Genomic DNA, 23,681 nt, shown 5'->3' with positions numbered 1-23,681 from the left:
TTATGAACGCACACAAAGTGGGTACACAATACAGTCATGAGTGTGCTACATGTACCTGTATTATGCGTTGTATGTACATGTACGTATTGCGACTGCACAAAATACATGAACCAGCTTGTGTTAATGCACAAACTTAGCATGTACTGATACATGCATGCACCATTTCAGTGTTTTCTGAGTTGTCAGCTGACTGAAATTTCTTTTACTTTCCCATGTTATTCGTAGAATGTGAATCAAGCATGTACTTTGATTCAATAACTCGGTCTGCACACCGGTAGACACACATGTACGGTACCTGTGCGAACATGGGCATGTACTTGTACTTGTACTCGTACATGGACTAATGTTCGTACATGCATTGTATCAGTCTGTATTGTGCCATTTTACTGTGTGATAGCCTTATCCACAATAATGTTTGCATATGAAAAACATGCATATGTATTACCATCATTGTACATGTCCATATGTAAATATATATGTACATGTACATATACCAGTACATGTATAGTACATACAGTACATACAGTACATGTATATTGTATGGTTTGCTCATTTCACGTCACAATTGTGTTTTTTGTAAACATGTACTGTTGAGTGACTGCTCAACCTTTGGCTGGCCAGCAGTGCAAAAGTAAAAGTTACCGGTAATATACAAAATGTTAAAATTCCAAGCAGTTAGCAGTAGCAGTATCAAATCACCAGACAACAATACACGCATTACTAAATACTAAATGGAACATGTACATGTACTGTACAAACCTCTTTGAAACTTTGAATGAAATTGAGTTAAACTCCAAAATCCACCAAAGGGGCGAGTTTTCTGCAAGCTGTGGCCATCTATACACATTATAGGCAAATGAGATCCGTCTGCATGTTTTGTACATGGACTGGTAATGCATGTACCACAGCAGTATAAAAATACATTATGGACTTGTACCATGGACGTGTACCTAGTACATTAGCAATATTGGGTCACTGTACGGTATGCATACGTGTACATGTACATACGTGTACATGTACCGATACATGTATATGTACAGTACTTGTACCGTACATGTACATTGCATGTTCACAAATAAAAAGCAGTTACCGGTAGCAGATACCGGTACATTTACATACACGTGTAGTATCATAATGTACATGTACACTGTACGTACCTGCACAGTACAATGTAATGTATATATACATACATGTACGTACTGTATATGTTTATGTAAGTGATGTACATTGTACTAGTACATGTCACCTTCACTATGAATTTCCAGCGGAATGTACACAAACAAGTTCAGAGTACAAGTTACCAGTACATGTACATGTACGTCTGTGTGTGAGAAGAGCAAAGGGCACATTTATGCAAAGTCATACACTGTACATGTATTTACCAGTATGAACAGGTCTGGGAGTAGAATGATTTGTAGAGAGGGTGCACGGCGCACGTGGGGCTATTATTAAGAAGCTAGTTTGGAAGTTCTGATGCCTAGGCACGTTTAATGTAACTTTTTCGTTCTTTCTGGTGGAATTAAGAAATGAGACTGTTTATCTTAACATGTATGTGTACCAGTAGACTTGACATCAAAGAGTATGAAAGGTACCATAAGTTTCAGAATGTACATGTACAGTAGGCTGTGTGGCGTATAAGCCGCAGCGGGCAAAAATTGGCACATTAAACTTTTAAGTTGCCGTATAGGCAGATTGGTTTCATGTGCAAAAATACATGTACCTCCATAACTTGAAATGTCCACAACACTAAATCTGGTTACCTCCAAGTTTTTGTGACAAATGAAAAATACTACCAAATCGCTTGATGCGATACCTTTGCTCAAGTCATCATGCTTGAACTACTTGTGTTGCATCCATGCTGCACAGCAGATGCACTGCGTACATGTACATGTACATGTACCACCCTGCACTGCGCCAGACAAATCCTGCTTTTAGGCTATCCTGACTGCTACTGCAGGTCTGTTCATGGACAGTCCAATCGCTGACTCGTTCCGATAACTACGTGACCCTAGAAAGTTATGTAATCAGAAAACCCAAGTGGAAAGAAACCTGAAATTCTGTGGCATGTCACTTGTCAGGCTGAACATGATTAGCAATAATAAGATTAAGACAAAAGATTTGCTACATGAAGGCACATGCACATGTATTAGCAGTTGAGTTTTATTACCGGTAGAAAGAAAGCTTTAGGTACAATAAAAAAAAAATCTTGGTAAACTGATTATTTGTGTGTCAAAAATACATGTACACTATGAGAATGAATAAAAAGCAGGAAAATAATCACTAAAATGTTGCCATCTCAGCAGAGCAATTAAAGTTTGTAATTCAGACTCATTTCATATACGGGTATATGTGTGTCATGACTCCATGACTTAGGGTCTTCCATTTACTCGAAATTCGGACAACTCAAATCTTTATTTTTTGAGGTTCGAGTTATCAGATGTAAAAAGCAACCAACACAAACATGACTGTGCCACCTGCACGCGGTAAGCCTGGCCCAGGCACGGCTTTAATTACTTTTTTCCCCTTCAATAGTTACCTTATAAGCCGCCCGGAGTATGAGCCGCAGAGACATTTTTCAATGTAAGAATCAAAGTACAGTACATTTTCGAAAATTACAATACATACGAGTACGTGTAAACATCTGGATAGGCCTTCTCTGCATTAATTAAGGGAACAGTTTCTTTTCTTCAGAATATTGCAGTCATGGCTCATTGAATAATACATGTACATGTTTACGTCATGTACCGGTACATGCATTGTACATGTACATGTAGCTGTACACTGTACTGTAAAGATTGTACCAAGGTACAGTACAATACATGTACATACCGGTACTAGGGATACAATGTACAATTTGAATGGCCACAAGTGTAGTTATTCTGTTTAATTAGGGGCCCAACGTGGGACATTAGGATTAATACTAGTACATGTACATGTACCGGTAAACGGTATGTTATGTTATGGTATGGTATGGTATGTTACCGGTACTTGAAACGAGAGTTGGAATTTCCCACGTCATAAATGCATGTGTCGTTGATGTGCAACAGACTTGATGGATTATTTTCGAGCAAACTTGTATACATTCTCAATCCTGATTGGTCGATCCATGGCGACAAACAGTGTGACACACAACTACAGTATATATGTTGCACGGTCCATGTCCATGTCAAACCCCATGTAATGCGTTGTTTTAACTCCACGCAATGTTCTATTTTTACGGTAAAAGCAAAACACACGGCTGCAAAATTTACTGTCAATTTAAAGGTGGCGCATTTGCGCGCATAGGCCCCTATACTGTGTGTCAAGTTTGCTTAAAGATTAATTCGTTACGACACTCACGCTTATTGAACACAGAATGCAGTGCATCTGTATCCTGTATACCATGAGGCCGAAGGCCCAGTGGTATACATATACATATATGGGACGCTCAGACGTACATTGTACATGTACATGTACTACATGATTCCACTCACACTCGTGTGATTACGAATACATGTAATATAATGTGTAAGCTTACAGCACATATACATGTACTAATTAGTATTTTAGTACAGTACATGTGCAAGGATCTGAAATACCAGTACAAGGCTATGAGTAGGTTTGCACAAGTACTGGTAATAATACAGTATTTTTATAAAGTGCCCTCCATAAAAAATTATCTCCTAGTGCTGTGGGTATGATATACATGTAGTCAGACGGGTAGTTATTGGTGTTTGATTGATGGCACTGACAAATTTCATGACCTTTGTGTGCACATTAAGTAGATTCAAGTTCAAGTACAAAACAGTTCACTGTACTTTCCATTTCTTCTGGTCATGCACCAACTTGTTTGCTACAAGTACTGTACTGGTATTGCACTTTCCGACAAATAAACCAAATTCAAAGTTATTACTCTGTTGTCTTGTTTATCTTCCAAAACGGTGCAGGACAATTCTCTCTCCAGTTTACCCAGGGTGATACGAACTTGAGGCTGTTTCTTTTTTTCATCAACAAACAGTTGCATTGAGGCTTCCCAGTTGGTGCCAGAATATGCCCGTCGTAAGTCAACGAGATCTAGCTGTGGTTTACTGTCATTGCCCGCTCAGACTGCTGTGCAGGAAACAAGCCGAGAGAGCCTTCTCCTCTTTCAGTAAAGGCCTACATGTGTTTCCTGATCACAGTTATGTGGATCTATTTTACAGCTGAGATAAAGAAACTCGCACTTATCGCACAACAGGGGGATTGCCGCCTCATGTGTTTTCAATGGTTCCTCATTCCAGTATATGTTAAAGGAACTATTATCGAGTACCAGTACAAGCTGCGAGGGGCTCATGTGGGATACCGTGGAATACCGGTACTTGTACAGTGTATGATTTTTCGCCTTGGGCGCTGTGCATCCCTCGGATATGTTCCAAACAACATGTAACATATCCTTGCGGTACATTACAGCAGTCAATAATTGTTTTGTCATTTGGTTTGATGTTTTTCAGTCGTTTACAACATTTATCTGATGGAAATTGTTGGGACAACAAAAAAAATATTTGAACATCAACGATTAGTGAACCCTGCATTATCCCGCACACTGTAGGGATGTGTGTGGTACATGCACGTGTGCATGATATCATACAATGCCAGCCGATGTGATATCAACCAGTGAGTGCGGCATACAGGTACATGTATGTCACCCTATCACATGATCTGGGGTAATGAAAAAAATAACCATGAGTATTCAAGTGTTCATGTACCTGCATCAGTTGTGAAATATTGTCCAAATTCAACCTTGAGCTCACTCAGATCAGCCTGGCCTATAGTGTCAATTCAGGTACTGCTGGTACCGGTATGTTGTCTATTAATTGTGAGAATTAAGCACTGACAGTGCCAGGCCATTGACCTGTCATCCCTCCTGAAGGAAATTCCCAGGGTACAGTACATGTACGTACAGTACATGTAATGTACATGTACAGTCCATGTACTCCATATACATGTATGTACAGGTACGACTACATGTACATGTACTATGTACTTAACATAAAGCAAGGACTATTCTCACAAGGCCACATGTATATGTACACTAGTATGGTACATTTATAATGTACCTGTAGACAAATATAAAATATACCGGAGTACTGGTACCATATTGTACATGTACAGGGTGCCTGTAGGCCTACGATAGGCCGATACCAAGGATAAAGCAAGGATACATGTACTGACAATGTATTTTGTATGACGTTCTACCGGTATCTATAATGTACATGTACTACTAGTGAGTGTTGGAGTACTTAACGGTACTTACTCGTACTCAAGTACAACTCGAGTACATGCAAGTACTTGACCTGTACTCCACTATCAGTACGCAAAATTTATTTGGAATTGGTCCTTACTCGATTCTTTGTACTCGAATTTTGCATATACTCGGACGTCAAGTACCCCAGTACTCAAGGGTATAATTCGAGTACAGTGCTTAATTGATTCCTCTAAAAATTTTGCATCAACAGTGCTGGGTACAGTGGCTTAATGCACGCTGGGTACGAGGAACGATCTTTAAAGATTTTAGTCTAGTTCCCGTCTCCGCGCCGCGGATGTACCGGTAGTATTGATTTGTGAATCTGGAGTCAGGCTAGAGTCAGTCAGTTCATGCCATGTTTTAGTGGTACGTTGTGCATGTGAGAACGACGTATTTGTATGGAGGTCTCTTTGTACATGTTTCCGTGCGGAAACCATTGCCGAAGTTTGTGATATGAGGGCCACAGATATTTCACTTTTCTTGTTTTTTTTCAATCGTTGAATATGTTAAGCATCAAGTGCTCCTGTAGAGCGGGTATTCATTACAGGTGGTATTTTCCTGCGGCCCCATCGCAGCCTCCTCACGAGCAAGGTGCTCTCCAGTCTTGTTTTCTCAAAGTGTAATTTCGGAAAAATTGAATTCTATTAGTTTGCAAGACTGTAGAGTGAAGCATTTCCTGTAACAGTAGACTTTTTTATCATTCCAGTTCAGAGGTCATTATTACTATTGATATGAAAATAAGGATTCTCAAGGACAAAGTGTTCGGTAGTTATAATTAAACCTGAGGTGCATTCAGATTTCTTTCAAGCCTTTTCTTCACTCATGTTTTTGTTATGTGATACAGCTACAAGATTTTAGTCTGGTTTCAGTCTTGGCATCAGATATGGTTAAGGTTTGGGTCTCTGTCCTGGTTGGTCATTGAGGTTTTAACAGCAGGTTATAAGGTGACTGGGTGAGGCCTTTATTTCAGTACAAGTCTTTATTTAGGTTTATATTAATATACAGTCTTGCTTTTGTGCTCAGTTTTGATATCTCAGGGTTTCCTTACTTAAGTCTTTGATAAAGGTTTCCGCATGGGTATTCATAAGCCACATCAACTTTTTCACAGAATAAAAGGTGTGAATATCCACATGGTACTGCAGATTTGTGTTGCAAGAAGACCAAGTGCCTGTATAATTCAGTTTTAATTACAGTATTTACTTATTTGTTTATTGTACGCTTTGCAATTGTACTCGGGCTTGGACTCAGACTAAGGTACTTGGACTCAGCCCAGTACTCAACCTTTGATGTACTCGGACTCGGAGATTTGGACTCAGACTCGTCACCCATGTACATGTACTTGGACTCAGCCCAGTACTCAACCTTTGATGTACTCGGACTCGGAGATTTGGACTCAGACTCGTCACCCGTGTACATGTACTTGGACTCGGCCCAGGACTCGGCCCCTAAAGTACTCGGAGTACTCTGTACTCGGATTTGAGGACTCGGCCCCAACACTGCCACTAGTGTGTACATGTACTCGTACGTGTGTAACTTTAGTTTTGTAAAGTTAGTTTTCACAGCTGCGACATCTGTTTTCTAGAAACTTAAGAACTCAATTCGCAGTGCTCCAAAAGTGGACAACCAGAAATTTCAAGTTCTTCCCTCCTCCCAGCAGAAATTTATGTGTTCCAAAAGTGGTCTATCTGTCTATTTTCTGCCTTTTCACTTGTCTTCTAAAAACGTTTGAATCTGAGTTGCATTGTCCACTGTTGGGCCTTCTCATGCATAACACTAGCAGCATGTTTCAGTACCAGATCTTGGTTGGCGGGCTCTCCAAGGAAAAAGCTGGCCTATATTTTTTGTGGAATGTCCCAGAGAGCCTCCAATTATAATACAGGTGAATGCCACATGCACTCCAGCAGATGGTCTGCACAGTCGGGAAGTGCTAAGGAAACCGTTTCAAAATCAATCATGTGTGATGTACTTGTACAATGTACATATATCGGTAATACCAGGCTGGGCCCCCGTGCTACTCTGTTGGGTTAGTCCAGGGAGTTTCCCCCCTTCAGTCCTGGCTGAATGACACTGCAGTAAGTGTCAAAAAGTTTTGCAGAAATCTGAGTTCAAGAAGACAACATCAAATTAACAACATTATTTTGAGCCTGTTGGAAATGGCAAATAAAGAAATCAATCGGTCCTTTGTTTGAGTATGTAATATTGTCTTGATTAAATGTTTTCAAGCTACATGTACATGTACATGTACCTACAATGTGCACGCACACAGCATACATTTACATGTACATGCACTCGCCAATACTGTGTATGCATGTTCATTTATGGTATAATATCTTTACATGTAGCTTTGTTAATGCGTCTGTAAACCACTCCGCTTTGAAAGGGGATCCATCGCTTTCATATCAGTACAAACATCGCAATGCATGTTTTCCTTGGAAGATGATAAAATGCGAGAAAAAAAGAAAGAGCATGTTTGCAACATTTAATATTTGTCTCTGACCTTTCCAGACTTTTTTTGAACTAAATGAGGCATTATCCAGTGTTCCCATCCAAGCCAAATTCCATTAGAACACAGCAACTCAGTTGATTCAATTGTCACCCACTCCGTTGGCCTGTATGACCAAATTTCCCTTGTTCAGCTCGCACAAACCAAAGTCTCGGCTCAGCCATTTCCACGGTTGAGGTACTGTCAGTTGAGGTTTCTGTCGTAATGATCCCTCCCACATCAACTGGTCATCGACATTGGCTAGAAATACTTGGAATAACTTGGGAGAATATCTACTCCTGGAGATGCCGACCCTGGGCCAGGCAGCTGGGGGGAGGGGGGATGACGTTCCTAGGCACCATGTAATCGTAAAATACACAAGTGAATTGCAGCCACATCTGTCCGCAAAATGCTTGGCAGTATTTTATTGTATGCGTGAACCAGCAATAACTAGGGTACTACCGTTAATGCACATACCGGTATACTACATACATGTACATTGCAGCCTTTTTCTAAATTAAATACCTTATCGCATACTGTATACATTTACATGTACGTACAACAACGTACATGTACATGGATACATCCATGTACATGTACACGTATGTACGTGTACACCACATGCACCATGTACACACACATACATGTATTTGGCTTGTACATGTACAGTGTACATGTATAGGTATACATTATGGTGGTCCAGTCAATTTACGACCAGAAAGGCCCTGACCTAGAACAAATTGCAATAGAATTTATTTTAACACTGTCACACTTATAAAAAATCACTGATCAACATACTGGTACTAAAAATCTAATTTATTCATGGAGTGGAAAGGTGCTTTTACTCACCGTTTCTTAACTGATATATTTAGCGAGTAACTAAAGTGTAAACCGTTGTTTGGACCGTGCCATGGTTTTTTGCTGCGCGTCTGTTCTGCGCCCTGACCTAGGTTCGCATAATGTGGGACACGTCAGGGAACACGATTGATCATGTAACCGACGGCTTTTTAATAATGTAGATACCGGGTATTTTAATGATACCGGTATCTTGGGATTTAACTGCCTGGGAGCTGCTGCACTAAAATATTATTTCAATTATCAATCTAGATTTTTAATAATAACTGAATTTCTATCCAAATATCCACCAAAAATGTTGTCAGTTTAGCATCTAAGTACATGTACCGGTAAATTGTTTTGGGAGGGATGTTTGCTCTGGCAAAGTTGAAATTGTAGTCTGGTAGGTTTGATTCTCTCTTCAGTGTTGGGTGGGGTTGTAATAGGAAATTCAGAAATTCAACTTTAGTATAGAAAGCCAAGTCAACAAATCATCCTACATTGTAAGATTTGACAGCGTTTTATACAACCTTTAAAACAGAAATGATAAACCTGTGCTTACAACCTAAATTGAAATCAAACAGTTATACTTGAGTGTTCTATGAATTCAGGACCTTTACAAAAGGGATTTAATAAAGTAAATGGGCAAGTAACAAATCATCCAGCTCCGTTGTTTCATTAGCGACATATGTGAAACCTTTAGTCAATTTTGACAATATCGAGTTGACTTTGTATTGGGGGATCTATTGTTCAGAAACTTTTTAGTCAGTGTTCCACAAGTGTTCTGCATTTGAGAGCTGCAACTTTTTCCCTTAGTTTGTGTGTTTGTATATTTGTCTGCTCAAACAAAAAAAAACCAAATAAACAAATAAAATTTGCTCTATCAGAAAACACAATGAGAAATAAAAATAAACAGATGCAACCTTGAAACGTATACTCAAACTCGTAGGGAGGAAATTAAAAATTGTCAACATTTTCTCCTGGAATACCTCAGCAAATTATAAATAATTAACCTGTGGCATAAAACTTCTTAACTTCCTGGCATGTTTCGGCAAAAACAAAATCCCCAAAATACATCTTAAGGTGTTTTATCATAAATTTTGAAAATTAAATGTTAAAACTATGCAATGTGTTACTGTTCATTTCCAAATACATTTTGTTTCTTTTGGGTTCATTGTCAGGTAACATTCATATGTTTGCCTCTTTGAGGAGGCATCCTCAAAAATAAAATTGAAAGTGTTCACCACTGTTGTGTCAATTTTTTAAATATTTTCCTTTTCTTTTCTGTTTTTTTGTTGGACAAGAAATTCAGAAAAATTTTCTGTTTGACTGTTGGCGGCATGGTGATCCTGCGATTCTCCTCATCAATCTGTTGATTCATTGTCCACTCCGTGGTTGACGTCGTCTTCGTCAGGCACGGTCACATTGCAACAGATCCCTTTACAGCCCCCACATGCTGAAGAACACTCCATACCTTGTTTTTCGGCAGTCACATTGCTGTGTGTTGCATCCTGTCATGCAACTGCATCGGATGACTGCTAACTGGTCTCTTGGTACTGGATCCTTGTCTGTTGGAATTGAGGAGATCGGCTGATGTTGTAGTTAACCTCATTTTTTTCTGACTCCTGATCTTCTCGTTTTTGTTGCTTAAAGAAGTTATAAAGAATGTGTGATGCAGAGCTCCTGTATAACAACGTCAGTTTTCCCATCAACCTCAGAAATTATAACTTCATGGATATAATGTTTATGGATTTGTTTTTCCATGTACTTACAACTGTAAACCTCAGATTGAAAAGCTGATATTTCTTGCATTTTTCTGATTAGGTCAGTAACCATTGTCTGCTCATCATCATGATTTTTTGAAGTGTTCCATCACTGTCTTGAAGGATTCCGCCTTAATTTCATTGCATGGCCTACCCGAAAAATTACTTTGTGTCTGTAAAACATCACTTCTATATGAATCTACATATAATTTGGGAATTTGTTTACCTGGTCTGAAACTTATATTGCATTTGTTATGGTAAACTGCGTCTGCAGCGTGTGAAAATTCTGCCTTTCACAATGGTTGACCAACTGTCATTTCGCACACAACATGCGTCTACTACCTGCATTTTATGCTGAAAATCCACTGTTCACAGCCGAATGAGAACCCAATCATTTTTTCCCATAATACCTGTCTCCTTGACCACAAAATAAACAATGCTGTGCAAACTTAAATACAGGAGACACAGATCACAGTATGCAGCAGTCACTAGTTGACCCTTCACCCTGGGATTGCAATACTTTCGTTGACAAACAACGTGTACTCTTTGACTTGCTGTTATGGTATTTGAATCTTTTCTTGCTTCACTAGCCCTGTCTATTGCCTGACATCCTGCAAGTATTTTCTGTGTGTTCATGGTCTCGTTGCAAAAAATGCACTTGTCAACGACTTCTTCCATTCTGCTCAACCTCCCGGCTCGGTATGAAAAATTCTGATAGTAAAGCAGGCAGTAATTACCTTGAAGGTCTTAGTATGAAGTTAATGATATGCGGTACTGTTGTTGGTATATAATTTACTGTCACATTCATAACTGATGATAAATATAAACTCTTTCTTGCATGTGTGTTAACGTTTGTTTTTTCTAAGTGAAACGCCGGTCTGTTGTCTGCCACCTTCACATGAAATTAATAGTCTTCGCCACGATTTACTGTATTACTTTGTATTTTCTGCCTGGAAAGTCACCAGAGGAATTAAGAAAGGGCGCCCTCCATAGTTTGGATATAAAAGAACTCAAATTTTTAGCCTAAAAATGCTTTAAAAAACACTTTTCCACTCCATAGAAAAAGTTAGATTTTTCACAAGTTCTCTGTATGTTTATTTCAAGTTATAATTCTATTGCAATTTGTTCTAGGTCTAAACTAAATGGCATCCTACGCAATCAGCCATGCACTTTTGCCATTCACCCTCAATCCTCCAAAATACTCCAAAACCGCCCGAAGGATTTTGGAGGATTGAAGAGGGTTAGCGTTGAGTACTAGTCAGCATGTACAGGTTCACGCTGTGTCAAGGTTGTACATGTACTGTACAGTGTACTAGTGCAGTGTACACTTTATTATACATGTAGTTGATGTATTAGTTGTTAACATTTAATGAGTACGGCACACGTACATGTACACCCACATGTGTGGTACGTACATATACATGTGTACATGTACTACAAATAGATCTGTAGGGTTGCATGTACATGTACATTTGTATCCATTGACTGTGTACACCACTGTACATGAACATGTGATTATTAATACTGCTGGCAAATGGATTGAAGAGTACTTTGACCTTCATCTTTCTGCACAGCTCTATGATCCTGGTAACACGATCCCACGTGTACTATGTATATTGAACACCACTACATGTATATACATGAAAATACACTACATGTACATGTATGTAAGGGTAACCTCTGAGGTGCGCTATTGTTAGACGTTAAATGCATTGTTGTACCGTTCTGGTATGTTCCATACAATACACAAATCGGAAAGTTGATATACAGGTTAAATGTCAGCAGCTAACAGGTACATAAAACATGAACTACGCATGTATAGTCAATGTTAGTTTGTTTGTTCTTGCAGAGAGTGGATCCTCTTTTGGCTGTGGAAAGATCCTCCAGCGCTTCCCTGAGAAAGACTGGGAAGATGTGCCCTTCATATCTGGGATTGAACTGGTAAGATGAGCACAACAGTTAGCTGAAAAGTTTGGTTTCAGAACCAAGGCCGCAGTATTCGAGGAGTATTATCTTAATGATAGCATCTAACAGTCCTTTTCCGTTTCTTCCCAAAATGGTTCAGTTCTGTCAGCCCGGAGGTTGGAAGCTCCTCTCCCGAGCTCTGGAGCCGACATTCTTCATTGCTGTCTTGACGGATATTGAGGCGGAGCGGCACTACTGTGCTGTGCTCACCTTCTCTGAGGCCGTCAAAATGACGCCCACCCGGCCGGATGACGTGGAAGATGAGATGGAGGGCGCCCTGGTGCACCACACCATGATGTTTGCGCCCAAGAGTCTGGTGCTGATCTCTAGGCTGAGTTACTTTGAGACCCTCAAGGTAAGTGTGCAATAACTTGTACAGTACCTTGCAGGTGAAAGTTAACCTGGGAAGGGGAAATTCTTTTCCCACCTTTTTGGCTTCTCTGGGATTTGATTTTCATTTCACAAAGTATGAAAGCAATTGCCAAGAGTGGAAAAAGCCTTTTCACACAAGGGGGAGTAAATTTTCTTGCCTTTTTACACGAGTGGGAAAACGGTTTCACATCTTCTCACCGAAGCGGGAGAACATGTGCTCATCATTTCACAAGTGGGAGTTTTGGGATACGGCTGCTCTGATAAGGCCAACCTTGTGCACGTTCTTGAATTGCCTCTGACGCACTTCATTCTGGGTGTGTACCATTGGAGTACCAAACTGGCTCATTGCAAGGTGCCAGATCTTATGCCTGGACTGAAACCTTCATTGTCATTTCCGGCTGTTACCTCTTCAGAATTGCCTAGGTCTGATCTACACAGCCTACATCGACTCAATGGATGTACCCTTGGAGACGCTGGTGGGAAACATCCTGGGTCACATACAGGTGCCACCGGCCAGTGGGCCTCAGGTGAGCTTGTCCGGCTTCTGTGCTCAGCTCCCAGTGGAGACTTTTTACTCCCCCTTCCTGAATCTTCCAAAATCTTCCCAAATCCACCTTTGTGCAGGAAACTGCTCTTAGCGCTTCAACAATCAAGGCCGTCACTTCCCGTGCAATATAATGAGAGGAACCATTAGAAATGGCTCGTTAATGGGCTAAGTACACTGTGTGCCGGTAGCTCAGAAAATTCAATCGTGCTTCAACATTTTGTGTGGTTATTCCAAGAAATGTACGTGCATGCAAGGAACATTTTGATGTGAAATACATAGTGCATTAGTGTGTCAGACAGTATAGCCCCACAAAATAGTGATATACATAGATGAAGCAATTTATGTGCCATTTCCAATGGTCTCCACTAGCTACATGTAGGTTACACTGTTCCAAAACCTCATGAAACCCTTTGAGGGATTTTAAAGGATTTGGGAGTGTCAGGATTAATGAGTCATTTGTCTTTTACTTCAAGCAGTCAAAATTCCATTCCAAATTGGACTCCAAGCATTTTTCTCGTTCCTGTTTTGACTTTTGTGTAAGCCTGGTGAGATGCCTTTTTGTCTAAAAGTCTCAATCATGACCTTTGAAACACTGGTGTAAGATAGCATTGTTGTTCAACTTTGAACCATTTCCAAACTTGGTCTTCTCCGCGCATGTTTTAAAAAATAAAATGAGAGAATATTTTTGCAAGATAGCAAAAGGCTGAGAAGCTGACAAGCTGTGTGCCTGAGCTTAATGCGGTGAAAATCTGAGCCAGCTTTAAACGCTTGTTCTGTGATGTTGTCTCTCCGTACCATCGGAACATTCTGTTGCAAATCACCCAAGCACTAATTTGGAAGATTGCTCAGTGTGGAAAGCCCTGCACAGCAACAGTTTTCAGTTCAACTACAAAATAATTGATTTCCCAAACACCTCCCCCCCCAAAAAAAAAAGAAATGAAATGAAAAATCCAGCAGATTTTTTTTTTGTTAGTTTGGAGAGTGCATTTTGCTGACCTAAACTGCTTAGCATCGGTGTCTTTTGAGTTTGCATTTTGGCTTGCGGAACCTCCTGAGATTCTTCAAAAGTTTGAAATCCAGTCAGTGTCAGGATATGTGCACTGATCTACCATACCGTACTGGTACATGTACTTGTCTGTCCCCAAAACCTTGTAATAACAAACAGGCCTACATGTATGTTGAGTTTTGCATATTCATAGGGTGTCAATTTGGATGGGCATGCTTGTCTCCCCCTGTGTTGTGTTACTCTGAATAGTGTCGAATGAGGACTAACGCCCCTATTACTTGTTGTCTCCACCTCTTACCCCCCCTCCTGTCAAGGCTACCCTTGTTTCAATGTGAGTAGACATTAACACACTGATTTTGTAACAGATATTGTCATGGGATCAGAACTGTGATCATAGGCCTATTTGAACATTGTGCCCTGCAGTAAAAAAAAAACAAAACAGGTAATATGGGTGATTCACAGTAGTGTGCCACCAAGAGTTTGCAATGCGTTGGCCAATCACAATGCGTCTAATCTGTTGACCGTTTCTAAACACGCATTGGGTCGTCGTGATTGGCCAACGCGTTGCAAACTCTTGGTGACACACTATTGTGAAACGCCCTTACTGTACATGGATCAGTAAACAAAAAGTAAATTATCCCCAAAGTTAAATACTCATATGGTATCATTCAAACTGCAAGTCCTTATATCCCTGCAGGTCATCCATATTGGGAGGGGAAGGCAGGGGAGTGGGGGCAACATTTGATAGAGTGAATGCAGTCTCATGCTAGGGTCTTTTGCAAAGTGAGACAATCCAATGATTTCCAAGAAAACAATAAAAAGACAGTTAGAAATCAGTACAGGTCTCATCCTTGGCATCTATCTTTGGTGGATAAAATTACTTAAGAAATCCGTTCATACTGTCACTGTTGCGGTGCTAGGGTATGATTTCCAGAGAACTGCTCTCAGCTCTTTCAAATAAATTTCACTGCCAGTGTTTGTAAATTCCGTGCACCTGGCCACTTGGCACCAGCAAAGCTTGCAGGAACATATTGCACGTGACGTGAACGAACGTGACCTCAGAAATGATGTGGCATTGCTTGTTGAGTCACATGACCCTGAGGTCCGTGAATTTCCGACAGCGTGTATATCACAGCGCTTCTACTGAGTACACTTACGCGTGGCATATGTGGTGGTGCTCTGCAGTGAGTGCATACAAGAAAATATATATGTATACATGTACCTCTAGCATTAGTTGCAGTCGAAAGGGACCCAACTTCTACATCTACAACTTGACAACTGGTCACACTGTAGCAATTCCATCCTTGCCCTTTTTAAAACTAGTAGAAATGTGTTGGTTTTCACACAGAACTTGCTCAACGACTGCTCACAAGAAACTGTAGAGCATGAATGGGTAGGTGAACATCCAGGTTCGGGGGCCACTCACACGCATTTCATCCATAGTTCAGGGCCATCCATGCTTTGTAGACTCATTCTGGTTTTTGGTTTGCTGTTTGTTTTTAATGCATGTACTCAATTTAGACTTGTGCTAGTCAGTTTTGCATTTTTTCCCTTTCTTTTTTTGTGAATCTGATGCCAGGTTCACTACATGTGCATAATACACTAATCCTTGCATTAGACACACAATTCTCCAGAAGTTACTCAGTTGCTTTTATTTCATTGTTTACTGACAAAGACTCATTCTAACCTGTCAGCCTGAATGTTTATGAAGCTCTCTTTGATGGCTCGGCCAGAGTTGAATGGATTTGAGATCTGGACTCAAGATCTGACTTCAGGGTTCTCACAGTCATTGGAAATCCTTTGAAAAATTATACTGGAAGGTCATGGAAAAGTTACGGAAAATTGGCCGAAAATGGGGTGTCCTAGAATCATGTCTGAGGCAAAAAGTCACAGAAATCAAGATCATGCAATGGTTGTGGGCTTCTTGGATACAATAATAATGGTACCCTGTAAATTTACTGGCTGTCCTTGTCACTACAGCAGTGGCTACACGGCAGCAGTCTTCTGCGATGCGCATAATACCCAACAACTTTTCTCAGCAAATATACATGTGCATGTAGCATTTTGAATTGAATGTCATGGAAACTGTCATATTTTTAGTCCTGGGAAAGTCTTGAAATATGTTTTTCAGATGCCTGTGGGAACCCTGGAATTTGCCATTCCTCTCTCTTTCAAGAAAAAAAAACTTGTGGTAGTTTCCCCGAGAGCCATTCTTGGCCTGATGCCAACAATTCTGAAGATGTGCTGATTCTAAGCTGGGTTCAAGCTGGTAGAGTCAGGCGGGCGGGTCTGGGAAGTAATGAATTCCACAGTAGATATTGGTACTTGTGCCAAAGCTTGACAGGAACTAGACATGGACACTGCATGCGCAGAGCAAATTCTTTTGTTGTTGAAAACTGTGATGTTGAACTGCAGGCAGATTTAAGGCCGTTCAGTGATCACGTTCAACCACCCAGATACATGTTCAGTCCCCTATTTCATGTAGCTATTCAGTTTCCCACATTCACAAATTAAATTGACGGCCAAGAAGTGGTTTTTTTTGGTAAATGAAGACGGTTCATATTCCAATAAATGTTTTCTTCCCTCACTCCTAAGAAAAGTTTTGAGGAAAAGATAAGAACTTTTCATACAAACACGAAATGACGGACGGAGCATACATGTACTATCAAGAAAAGTTGCTGGCTGCAGTTTTCAGAACCCTACTTACTCCTACAAGAGATCTCACTTGGTACCACCACGTGGTTTGCCACAGGTATCTTCTTGTACATGTACATCAGAAAAGTATGTTAGCAGTGAGTTCGTTGCCTTCTATATTTAACTACAAATTTATATACAATGTACATGTATGTAGATTCTGAACAAAATTGACATTCTATCTTCCAAGCACAGTACAGTTTTTTCTCACGCACTTCATGTACTATTTGTCAAAAGATGTCTGGGCAATTCAAATCTAGTTTCAAAACTGACAAATTCTAAATTATTCTCTTTATAAAGTTTATGTACATGTATGTTTTGATAAGGAGCACACACAGAATGCATTTTTTTAAAGTGGAAATTGGCAACTGTACTTGAAGATTTATGCCCAGGAAATGGGAAAACAAAATCCTGCTGTACACATTTGCAGGTAGAGTTGCTGTGGACAGATCCTTCTTACAGGGAAAACATGAGCCATCCAGCATACGTACAGTGTATGAACATGGACCCAGGAACATTTACTGATATCCTGGTTGTGTACTAGTTTGTTGTTTCAGTCACACTTTCATGGTGCGTGAAATTGTGGCAGTCAGTTCAAAGTTAATTATTTGTTGATAAAAGGGGATAGATTGTCTTTTCTTCCTAGGACAGAACTTTGGACAATTGTTGCATGAGCCATGCGATACTCGGGACTGGGCAAAATTATGTGAATCTTTGCAGTTGACTGAAAATCACCATACAGTTTGTACCGCAACAGGCAACGATCGGCAAGTTCAAGTGACAGCTGGTTGTCGACCTTTTTTTGTCTGGTACCCAGGATGCATTTTGTGCACAGGTTAGCAGGGAAAATTTGACCACCGGTCAACAACTGGTCATGCTGTCAAACAGAACTGAAACCACAGCCCTGCAACTTCAGCACTTTGCAACAGCATTGTGCCAGCTGAACGGTCCAAGTTCATGTTGGCAGTCGACCAATCTGGTGACTGTGTTTTTCCTGTGGTGGTACCAGTAGGCAGAAGTAAAATGGAATTCCATTGTGCCATCTGTCTGCAGAGAATATGCCCAAAGTCACATTCGTGGACAAACTGGGGAAACAGCTGTGTGGGTTACATGATATCGGTAACAGAGGAAATGATGCAGCTTTTATGAGATTCTCTCGAAATCATTAAAGTTTATTTGGTAGTTCAGAAAATCCCACATACATGTACCAGAACATGTACATATAGCACGCATCACTTCCCAAGGATTGTGTGCCCTGATTAGCCATGTGTGTCTGACTTGATACAGTATCTGCTGCTATGAAGTCCAAGACTGCCCCACTCCCCTAAGGTACACTTATAGCGTACATATACCGGAGGTACATGTATGTACTACTGAGAGGGAAGCTTGTGGAAATTATACATGTACACTATATTATAAGTGGAAGTTTGACAAAGTTCATATCGGAATACACATGAGAGAATTTCAGTTGTGTCTTGGTTTTGGTTTCCCCCATCCATTGTGGCTCATGTTGTGCTGATTAGGGCAAGTGCAGTCAAGGACCATAGTTAACGGTAGTTCAACTACGCGGCAAGTCTGATTGATTGCACGCGAGTCGACGATGGTTGGACTAGTCTAGTCAAACTATTTGTGAGCAGTCCGTCAAGGTTGGTCTTAACATTGGTTGCCATAAATCTAGGGCTGAGTCAATTCGAATAATTCACAATTTGAATATTCGACCTTCTATTCTATCGAATATCCAAATACATGTATTCGGTCGTACCAACCGGTAGATTGTTGATGAACAAACCGTATACATACATATGTACAACATCAGTTGCAATAACGCACACAAATGTACATTTTAATCAATGTGATAACTTCTCACATCTACACGTAGGAGTATCCCTAGCCACGATTTAGGAGATTAAAAGATGAACAATATTTCTTGCCCTGTTGAAAATTTCTATTCCTAATTGTTTAATGAGTAATTTTACTTTTTGAATCACTGTACATGTACGATTTCTGTCGTGTACAAATTCTCAAACAAAAGAAAATGTTCCCTTCCTTTCCATAAATTTTGCATTCAAATATTCAAATTCAGAAATTAATTTTCAAATGTTCAATAATTAATTGAATATTCAGTTATTCGGATATTTGGCACAGCCCTACATGTACATGTATGTAAATCGTGTTTAATAGGACAGTGCAGAGAGGACCGGTTATAAAAAAAAATGCCGGGAAAAACAGTACATGTATGTCACTAGTTAATAACCATTTTCATTTTCACTTTCGCTATTTTGTCCTTCCTGCGGCCACCTTTTCTCCCCTTTGGTCTGATGACATGACAACAGTTGACTAGGGTCGTTTGTATTTCAATTTCACTGCACATGCTTGGTATGTCACGGACCAACCACTAGTTAGCTAGTGGTCCTTGATTGAACTTGCCCCTATATGAGTTGATTTTGCACCTGTACCTGTACTTGTACCGATATGTGGTTGGGATACTAATGTATACATACCACTGTACATGCACCTGTTGTGAGGACTACACGTCATGGAATTACCGTTACGGTATGAGCAGATGTTGTGAGAACCTACCAGCACCGGTAGGATGTTTTGTTATAGGGACAATTTTCAGCCCCAACATCTCGGTCGTGAAATAAAGAAATTGTCCCTCTTGGCCTGGGCAGCAAAGGTAGCCCTCTTGGTGATCCTCAAATCATAATTTCCTCACAACCCGTGCATAATCCTGGAGGTTAATGCACATGGATATGTACATGTATGTCTGCAGCATACATGTACATGTATGTTGTAGGGTCTACATATTATTTCATGCAGTGGACTCTTCCTGAAGTGCACGCACATTTCACAAGTAGATGTACATGTACATTGTACAAATATTGACTTAATTTTGCAACTAATTGAAAATCTGTAGGCACATAGGCAAACTTCCTGTGTACACATACCCTGTTTCTCTGTAGGGGACTCGCTAGCAGGTGCATGAACATGGCCCTCCCTGTTTACTGAGAATATAGTACAGTAACGCAGCACACGCTCTTTTTGGCTCAGGTGCATGTACAATGTACATGTAGGCCATATCCGAGTTTACTTGGCTGCAGCCACTATCATAGACTTGTGTGCAGTTTTTAAGCCATAGCCAAGTGATTCAGATACAGCTGCGTGCTCCTCCTCCACGTTTTATTTTAAAGTTTGTGAATGTGTCTAAGATAATTTGTGATCTGACCAAACAAAACAGTTGCAAAATTTAAAACTTGTGGTGCACCCACACACACCCATACCATAGAGCAAGGAATGTTCTCATACATTTACGTACACGTAGTTGAATCGCACATTGATTACATACTAAAATTCATGGCTTTGCATGTAGTAAACAAATCTTTCTCAGTGGGTTTCTGTAGAAATTTACAGTATCTTCATCCGCATCCTTTATCTTGGTACACTTACTGTTTTTTGTAGTGCAAGTTGGAGACCAAACCAAAATAAATAAATATTAAATTGCATGGCTCTGCATGTGCAATGTAAACAAATCCTTGTCAAGTGGACATCAATACTAGGAACTGTCCGTATTTTCATCAACATCCTCCATCATGGTGCAATGGGTAAGCGGGAGACTAAATTACATTAATGTACAGTGCTAATATGTGCAGGCACCTGCACTGTGCCTTTTCTTCACATACTTGTACATGTACAAGTGGGAGACTCAACTGAAATAATGTCCATGTATACTACACATGTGCCAGTACAGGTACTGGTAGATTTGTATGGACATGCACTTACCTTATGTACATGTACATGCAATCATAGAATGTTCTCTCAGCCACATGTGAAAACAAACAAGTGAGCAAATGTACTGGAGACTCATTTTGCAGGGTTCTGTCAAACAGAGATTGTGAGAACCAAAAATGATGTGATACTTTTGTCTCACCAAGGGACAGAAAAGGGTAACTGTGAACATTTCTGCGCATGTATGCAGTGTCCATGTGAGAATGCGGGGCGTGCCTGTACAGTTGGACAACTACAAATGTACATTTTTGTATGTACATGTAAATATACGGTACATTTTACATGTAGGTACATGTACATGCTATCCTTATTGCATTGGTCCATATACATGTACATGTAGGTCATTTTGGGATGTAGGTTTTTGTACACATGAATTATTGAGTTCTGGTACTTCCGTACAGTGTGTGTGCAGTTGATCACAAGCTCCAACATGGTTTTTGATAACAGGATCTGTCATTGATGCTGTGTTCTGAGTGCTTTCTATCATTCCTGACATTTGAAAAGCTTCCTCGTTTCCCATCAGCTGTTTTTTTTCTTTTTATTCAGTTGAGCTATACCATCCCATAATCTTGTTTCTGTTCCTGTTCACCCTATTGTTTATCAGGCTTTAAACAAATTCCGACTAAAAAGACACATACATACCGGTACATGTATATGTATGTGTGTGCTTGTAAGGTAGGAATTTGAACAGTTTCAGGGTACATGTACACACATGAACATGTATGTGAAAATTCCAATCTGTAAGGCCTTTCACACAAGCGCTGGACACACACACCTGCGATGGTTGGCGTTGAGTGTCTTTCTCAAGGGTTGCTTACAATATCATCACAAGCTTCACACGGTACAACATAGCACATTTGCAAACATCCCTCGGTTTGCAACAAAATTACATTTGCGTTGCTGGTACTGTGATATCTTTGCATGGTGGAATTATAGTGTACCAGTGAATTTCCTGCCGTATATGCGAGTACTTTTTGGAAATTGTCACAAATATTTGTTTACAAAGTCAGTGACAATGAAACATTGTTTGCCAGTGGGAGGCTGCCCTACAGTAGCTGTGCACCTGTCTGTTTTCTAGATTTTTGATCTCGATCTTGTGACAATTCTGGGCATTTTTCCTCCATTGGACTTGTGGATAGACATGACTTTTGGTGCCAGTTAGTAACAGCTTTGTTGCCAGCACAAATTTTTGGTGCTTTAAAACATAGGCACGCAAAGACATCAAACCCAATCTAAGGAAATGCAGTCAAGAATATTCTGCCTCAAAACAGAATGTTTTAAAGATACTGTAAAGTCCAATTTGTTTTTGGTATTCATGGCTCCCAAGATGAGGCCCAGACTTTATAGATCTGGTTCCCACCTCTCAAATATAAAAATACCGCACTATATGCATGCGTGAAACCAGATGGCACAGAGACTACACTAATGGGTATTACACTAATTCATGAACCGCCATTTTGAATGATGGCATCAGCAAAGGTGTGTATACGTTACGGACTTCAACGCACACCATCCTTGTGGAGAGTCTACCGTTGCTTTATATTCATATGATCGCAAGGATGTCTCATCCAATACAAAATGTTTGGAGGATTTCTGGATCTGGGCGGCAAACAATCAGGGACCCTTGTGATTGATGACAGGGATGCACCTTCATACAACACTTGGGTATACAAAGTATCTCTGCAATCATGACATAAATGTGTTGTCAGTGGAAGGGACCCCTGTTTTCAGTGCTCACATGAAAGGGCCTTTGTCTCAGCTTCCAGTTATTTTTACGGTGGAAGTTCAGTGATGGACCATGTACATGTACACATGTATACATGTCTGCACATCAGTGGCTCTTGTGTACATGTACAGTGTGCATGAACATGTATGTTATTCCGTCTGCAGTCAAGTTATGAAGCACTTGCTGGCTTTCCTCAGCAAATGCTGCTCAGTATCTTCATTGATGAGCTTCAAACTCATTTTTTCCAATATTTGATCCATGACCTTAAAAAATGGATATAAAAATTGTGAAGAAATTCAAATGTCTTTAAATGCACCGTACACTGAAAGACTGAAAAATGATGTCCGGATATTTGGCTCGAAATTGGGTAGAGAGTCACCTGACCAGAGATAGTTTTTATGTTGAAAAACCCCAGAAGTGAATTCCAGGTTAGGGGCTTTACACTTTAATGTCTGCATGTACCGTTATTTTATGGTACATGCACATGCCTCACTGGCTGGCTTGAGCTGTACCATAATCACCCCTGTAAAACCATTGCCTACTGAGGAATCGTCCCATTTGATTTACCTCCATCTTTGTCAAAGGCTGCATTTTGCATCTTCTGGGCCGAGGGGAGGGGGGGTGGTTTATGTGAGCTTGTTCGTGTCCAAGGTTGTTGTGTCAGTGTGCAGATCAGTGTACTGAGCATACCGGTACATGTACGAACCCAGTCCAAATAGCCAGAGAAGATTGGCTGTGAAAGTGATTGTCAATGCAGTTATTCCAACTTGTTTATCAACTAGAGTACGAGCACTCCATCCGGATTGTTTTCGAAGCTGGCCAAGTGTACAGTTCATGCCTTGTACATTGTACATGTACCTGCAGTCTTTGCAAAGTGCATCCCATGCTCAACACAAATGTAGTTTGTACTCATAGACTAGAGTTGCATACATGTACACTTACACATGTACATTTAGTTTGCCCAGTGCAAAGCCACTTTGCTAAGTCCATTACATGTATATTACCGGTACCTTATGGTTCGTGTAGATGTGCAGAGCTAACTGATGTGATTCAGCAAATTCATGGAGATTGATACAAGTACCGGTATATTAATCAAGATGTATTTATAGTTTGTTCTGATTGAGTAATAACGGCCAGCAAGAGCTATCACGGGTACATTTTCCACATTTTCCTCCATCAATTTGGTTGATGACAAGGGAGGATTTTCCACATCCTGGAAAAAAATTGAAAAGTCATTGCAACT

General features: G+C 40.2%; 1 protein-coding gene across 13 annotated transcripts in view; it reads left to right on the top strand.

The window, feature by feature from the left end:
* The window catches only part of LOC110977966 (myotubularin-related protein 13-like), a 92,237-nt gene that overhangs the window by 18,355 nt on the left and 50,201 nt on the right, over window positions 1-23,681 (top strand). For 11 of the 13 annotated variants that reach the window (XM_022232522.2, XM_022232532.2, XM_022232531.2 and 8 more), the window contains exons 2-5: window positions 12,192-12,283; window positions 12,408-12,662; window positions 13,093-13,206; window positions 15,581-15,625. In XM_022232522.2, the coding sequence (XP_022088214.2) occupies window positions 12,192-12,283; window positions 12,408-12,662; window positions 13,093-13,206; window positions 15,581-15,625 (506 nt within the window). The remainder of the gene's footprint in view (window positions 1-12,191; window positions 12,284-12,407; window positions 12,663-13,092; window positions 13,207-15,580; window positions 15,626-23,681) is intronic. The other 2 variants (XM_087130261.1, XM_022232526.2) reach the window with 1 other exon arrangement.

This window comes from Acanthaster planci, linkage group LG20, assembly GCF_054643075.1.
Source record: "Acanthaster planci isolate LZ-2023a linkage group LG20, COTS_SCS, whole genome shotgun sequence".
NCBI lineage: Eukaryota > Metazoa > Echinodermata > Asteroidea > Valvatida > Acanthasteridae > Acanthaster > Acanthaster planci.
The sequence above is the reverse complement of the archived record's forward strand: the minus strand, read 5'-3'. Positions and strand labels throughout refer to the sequence as shown.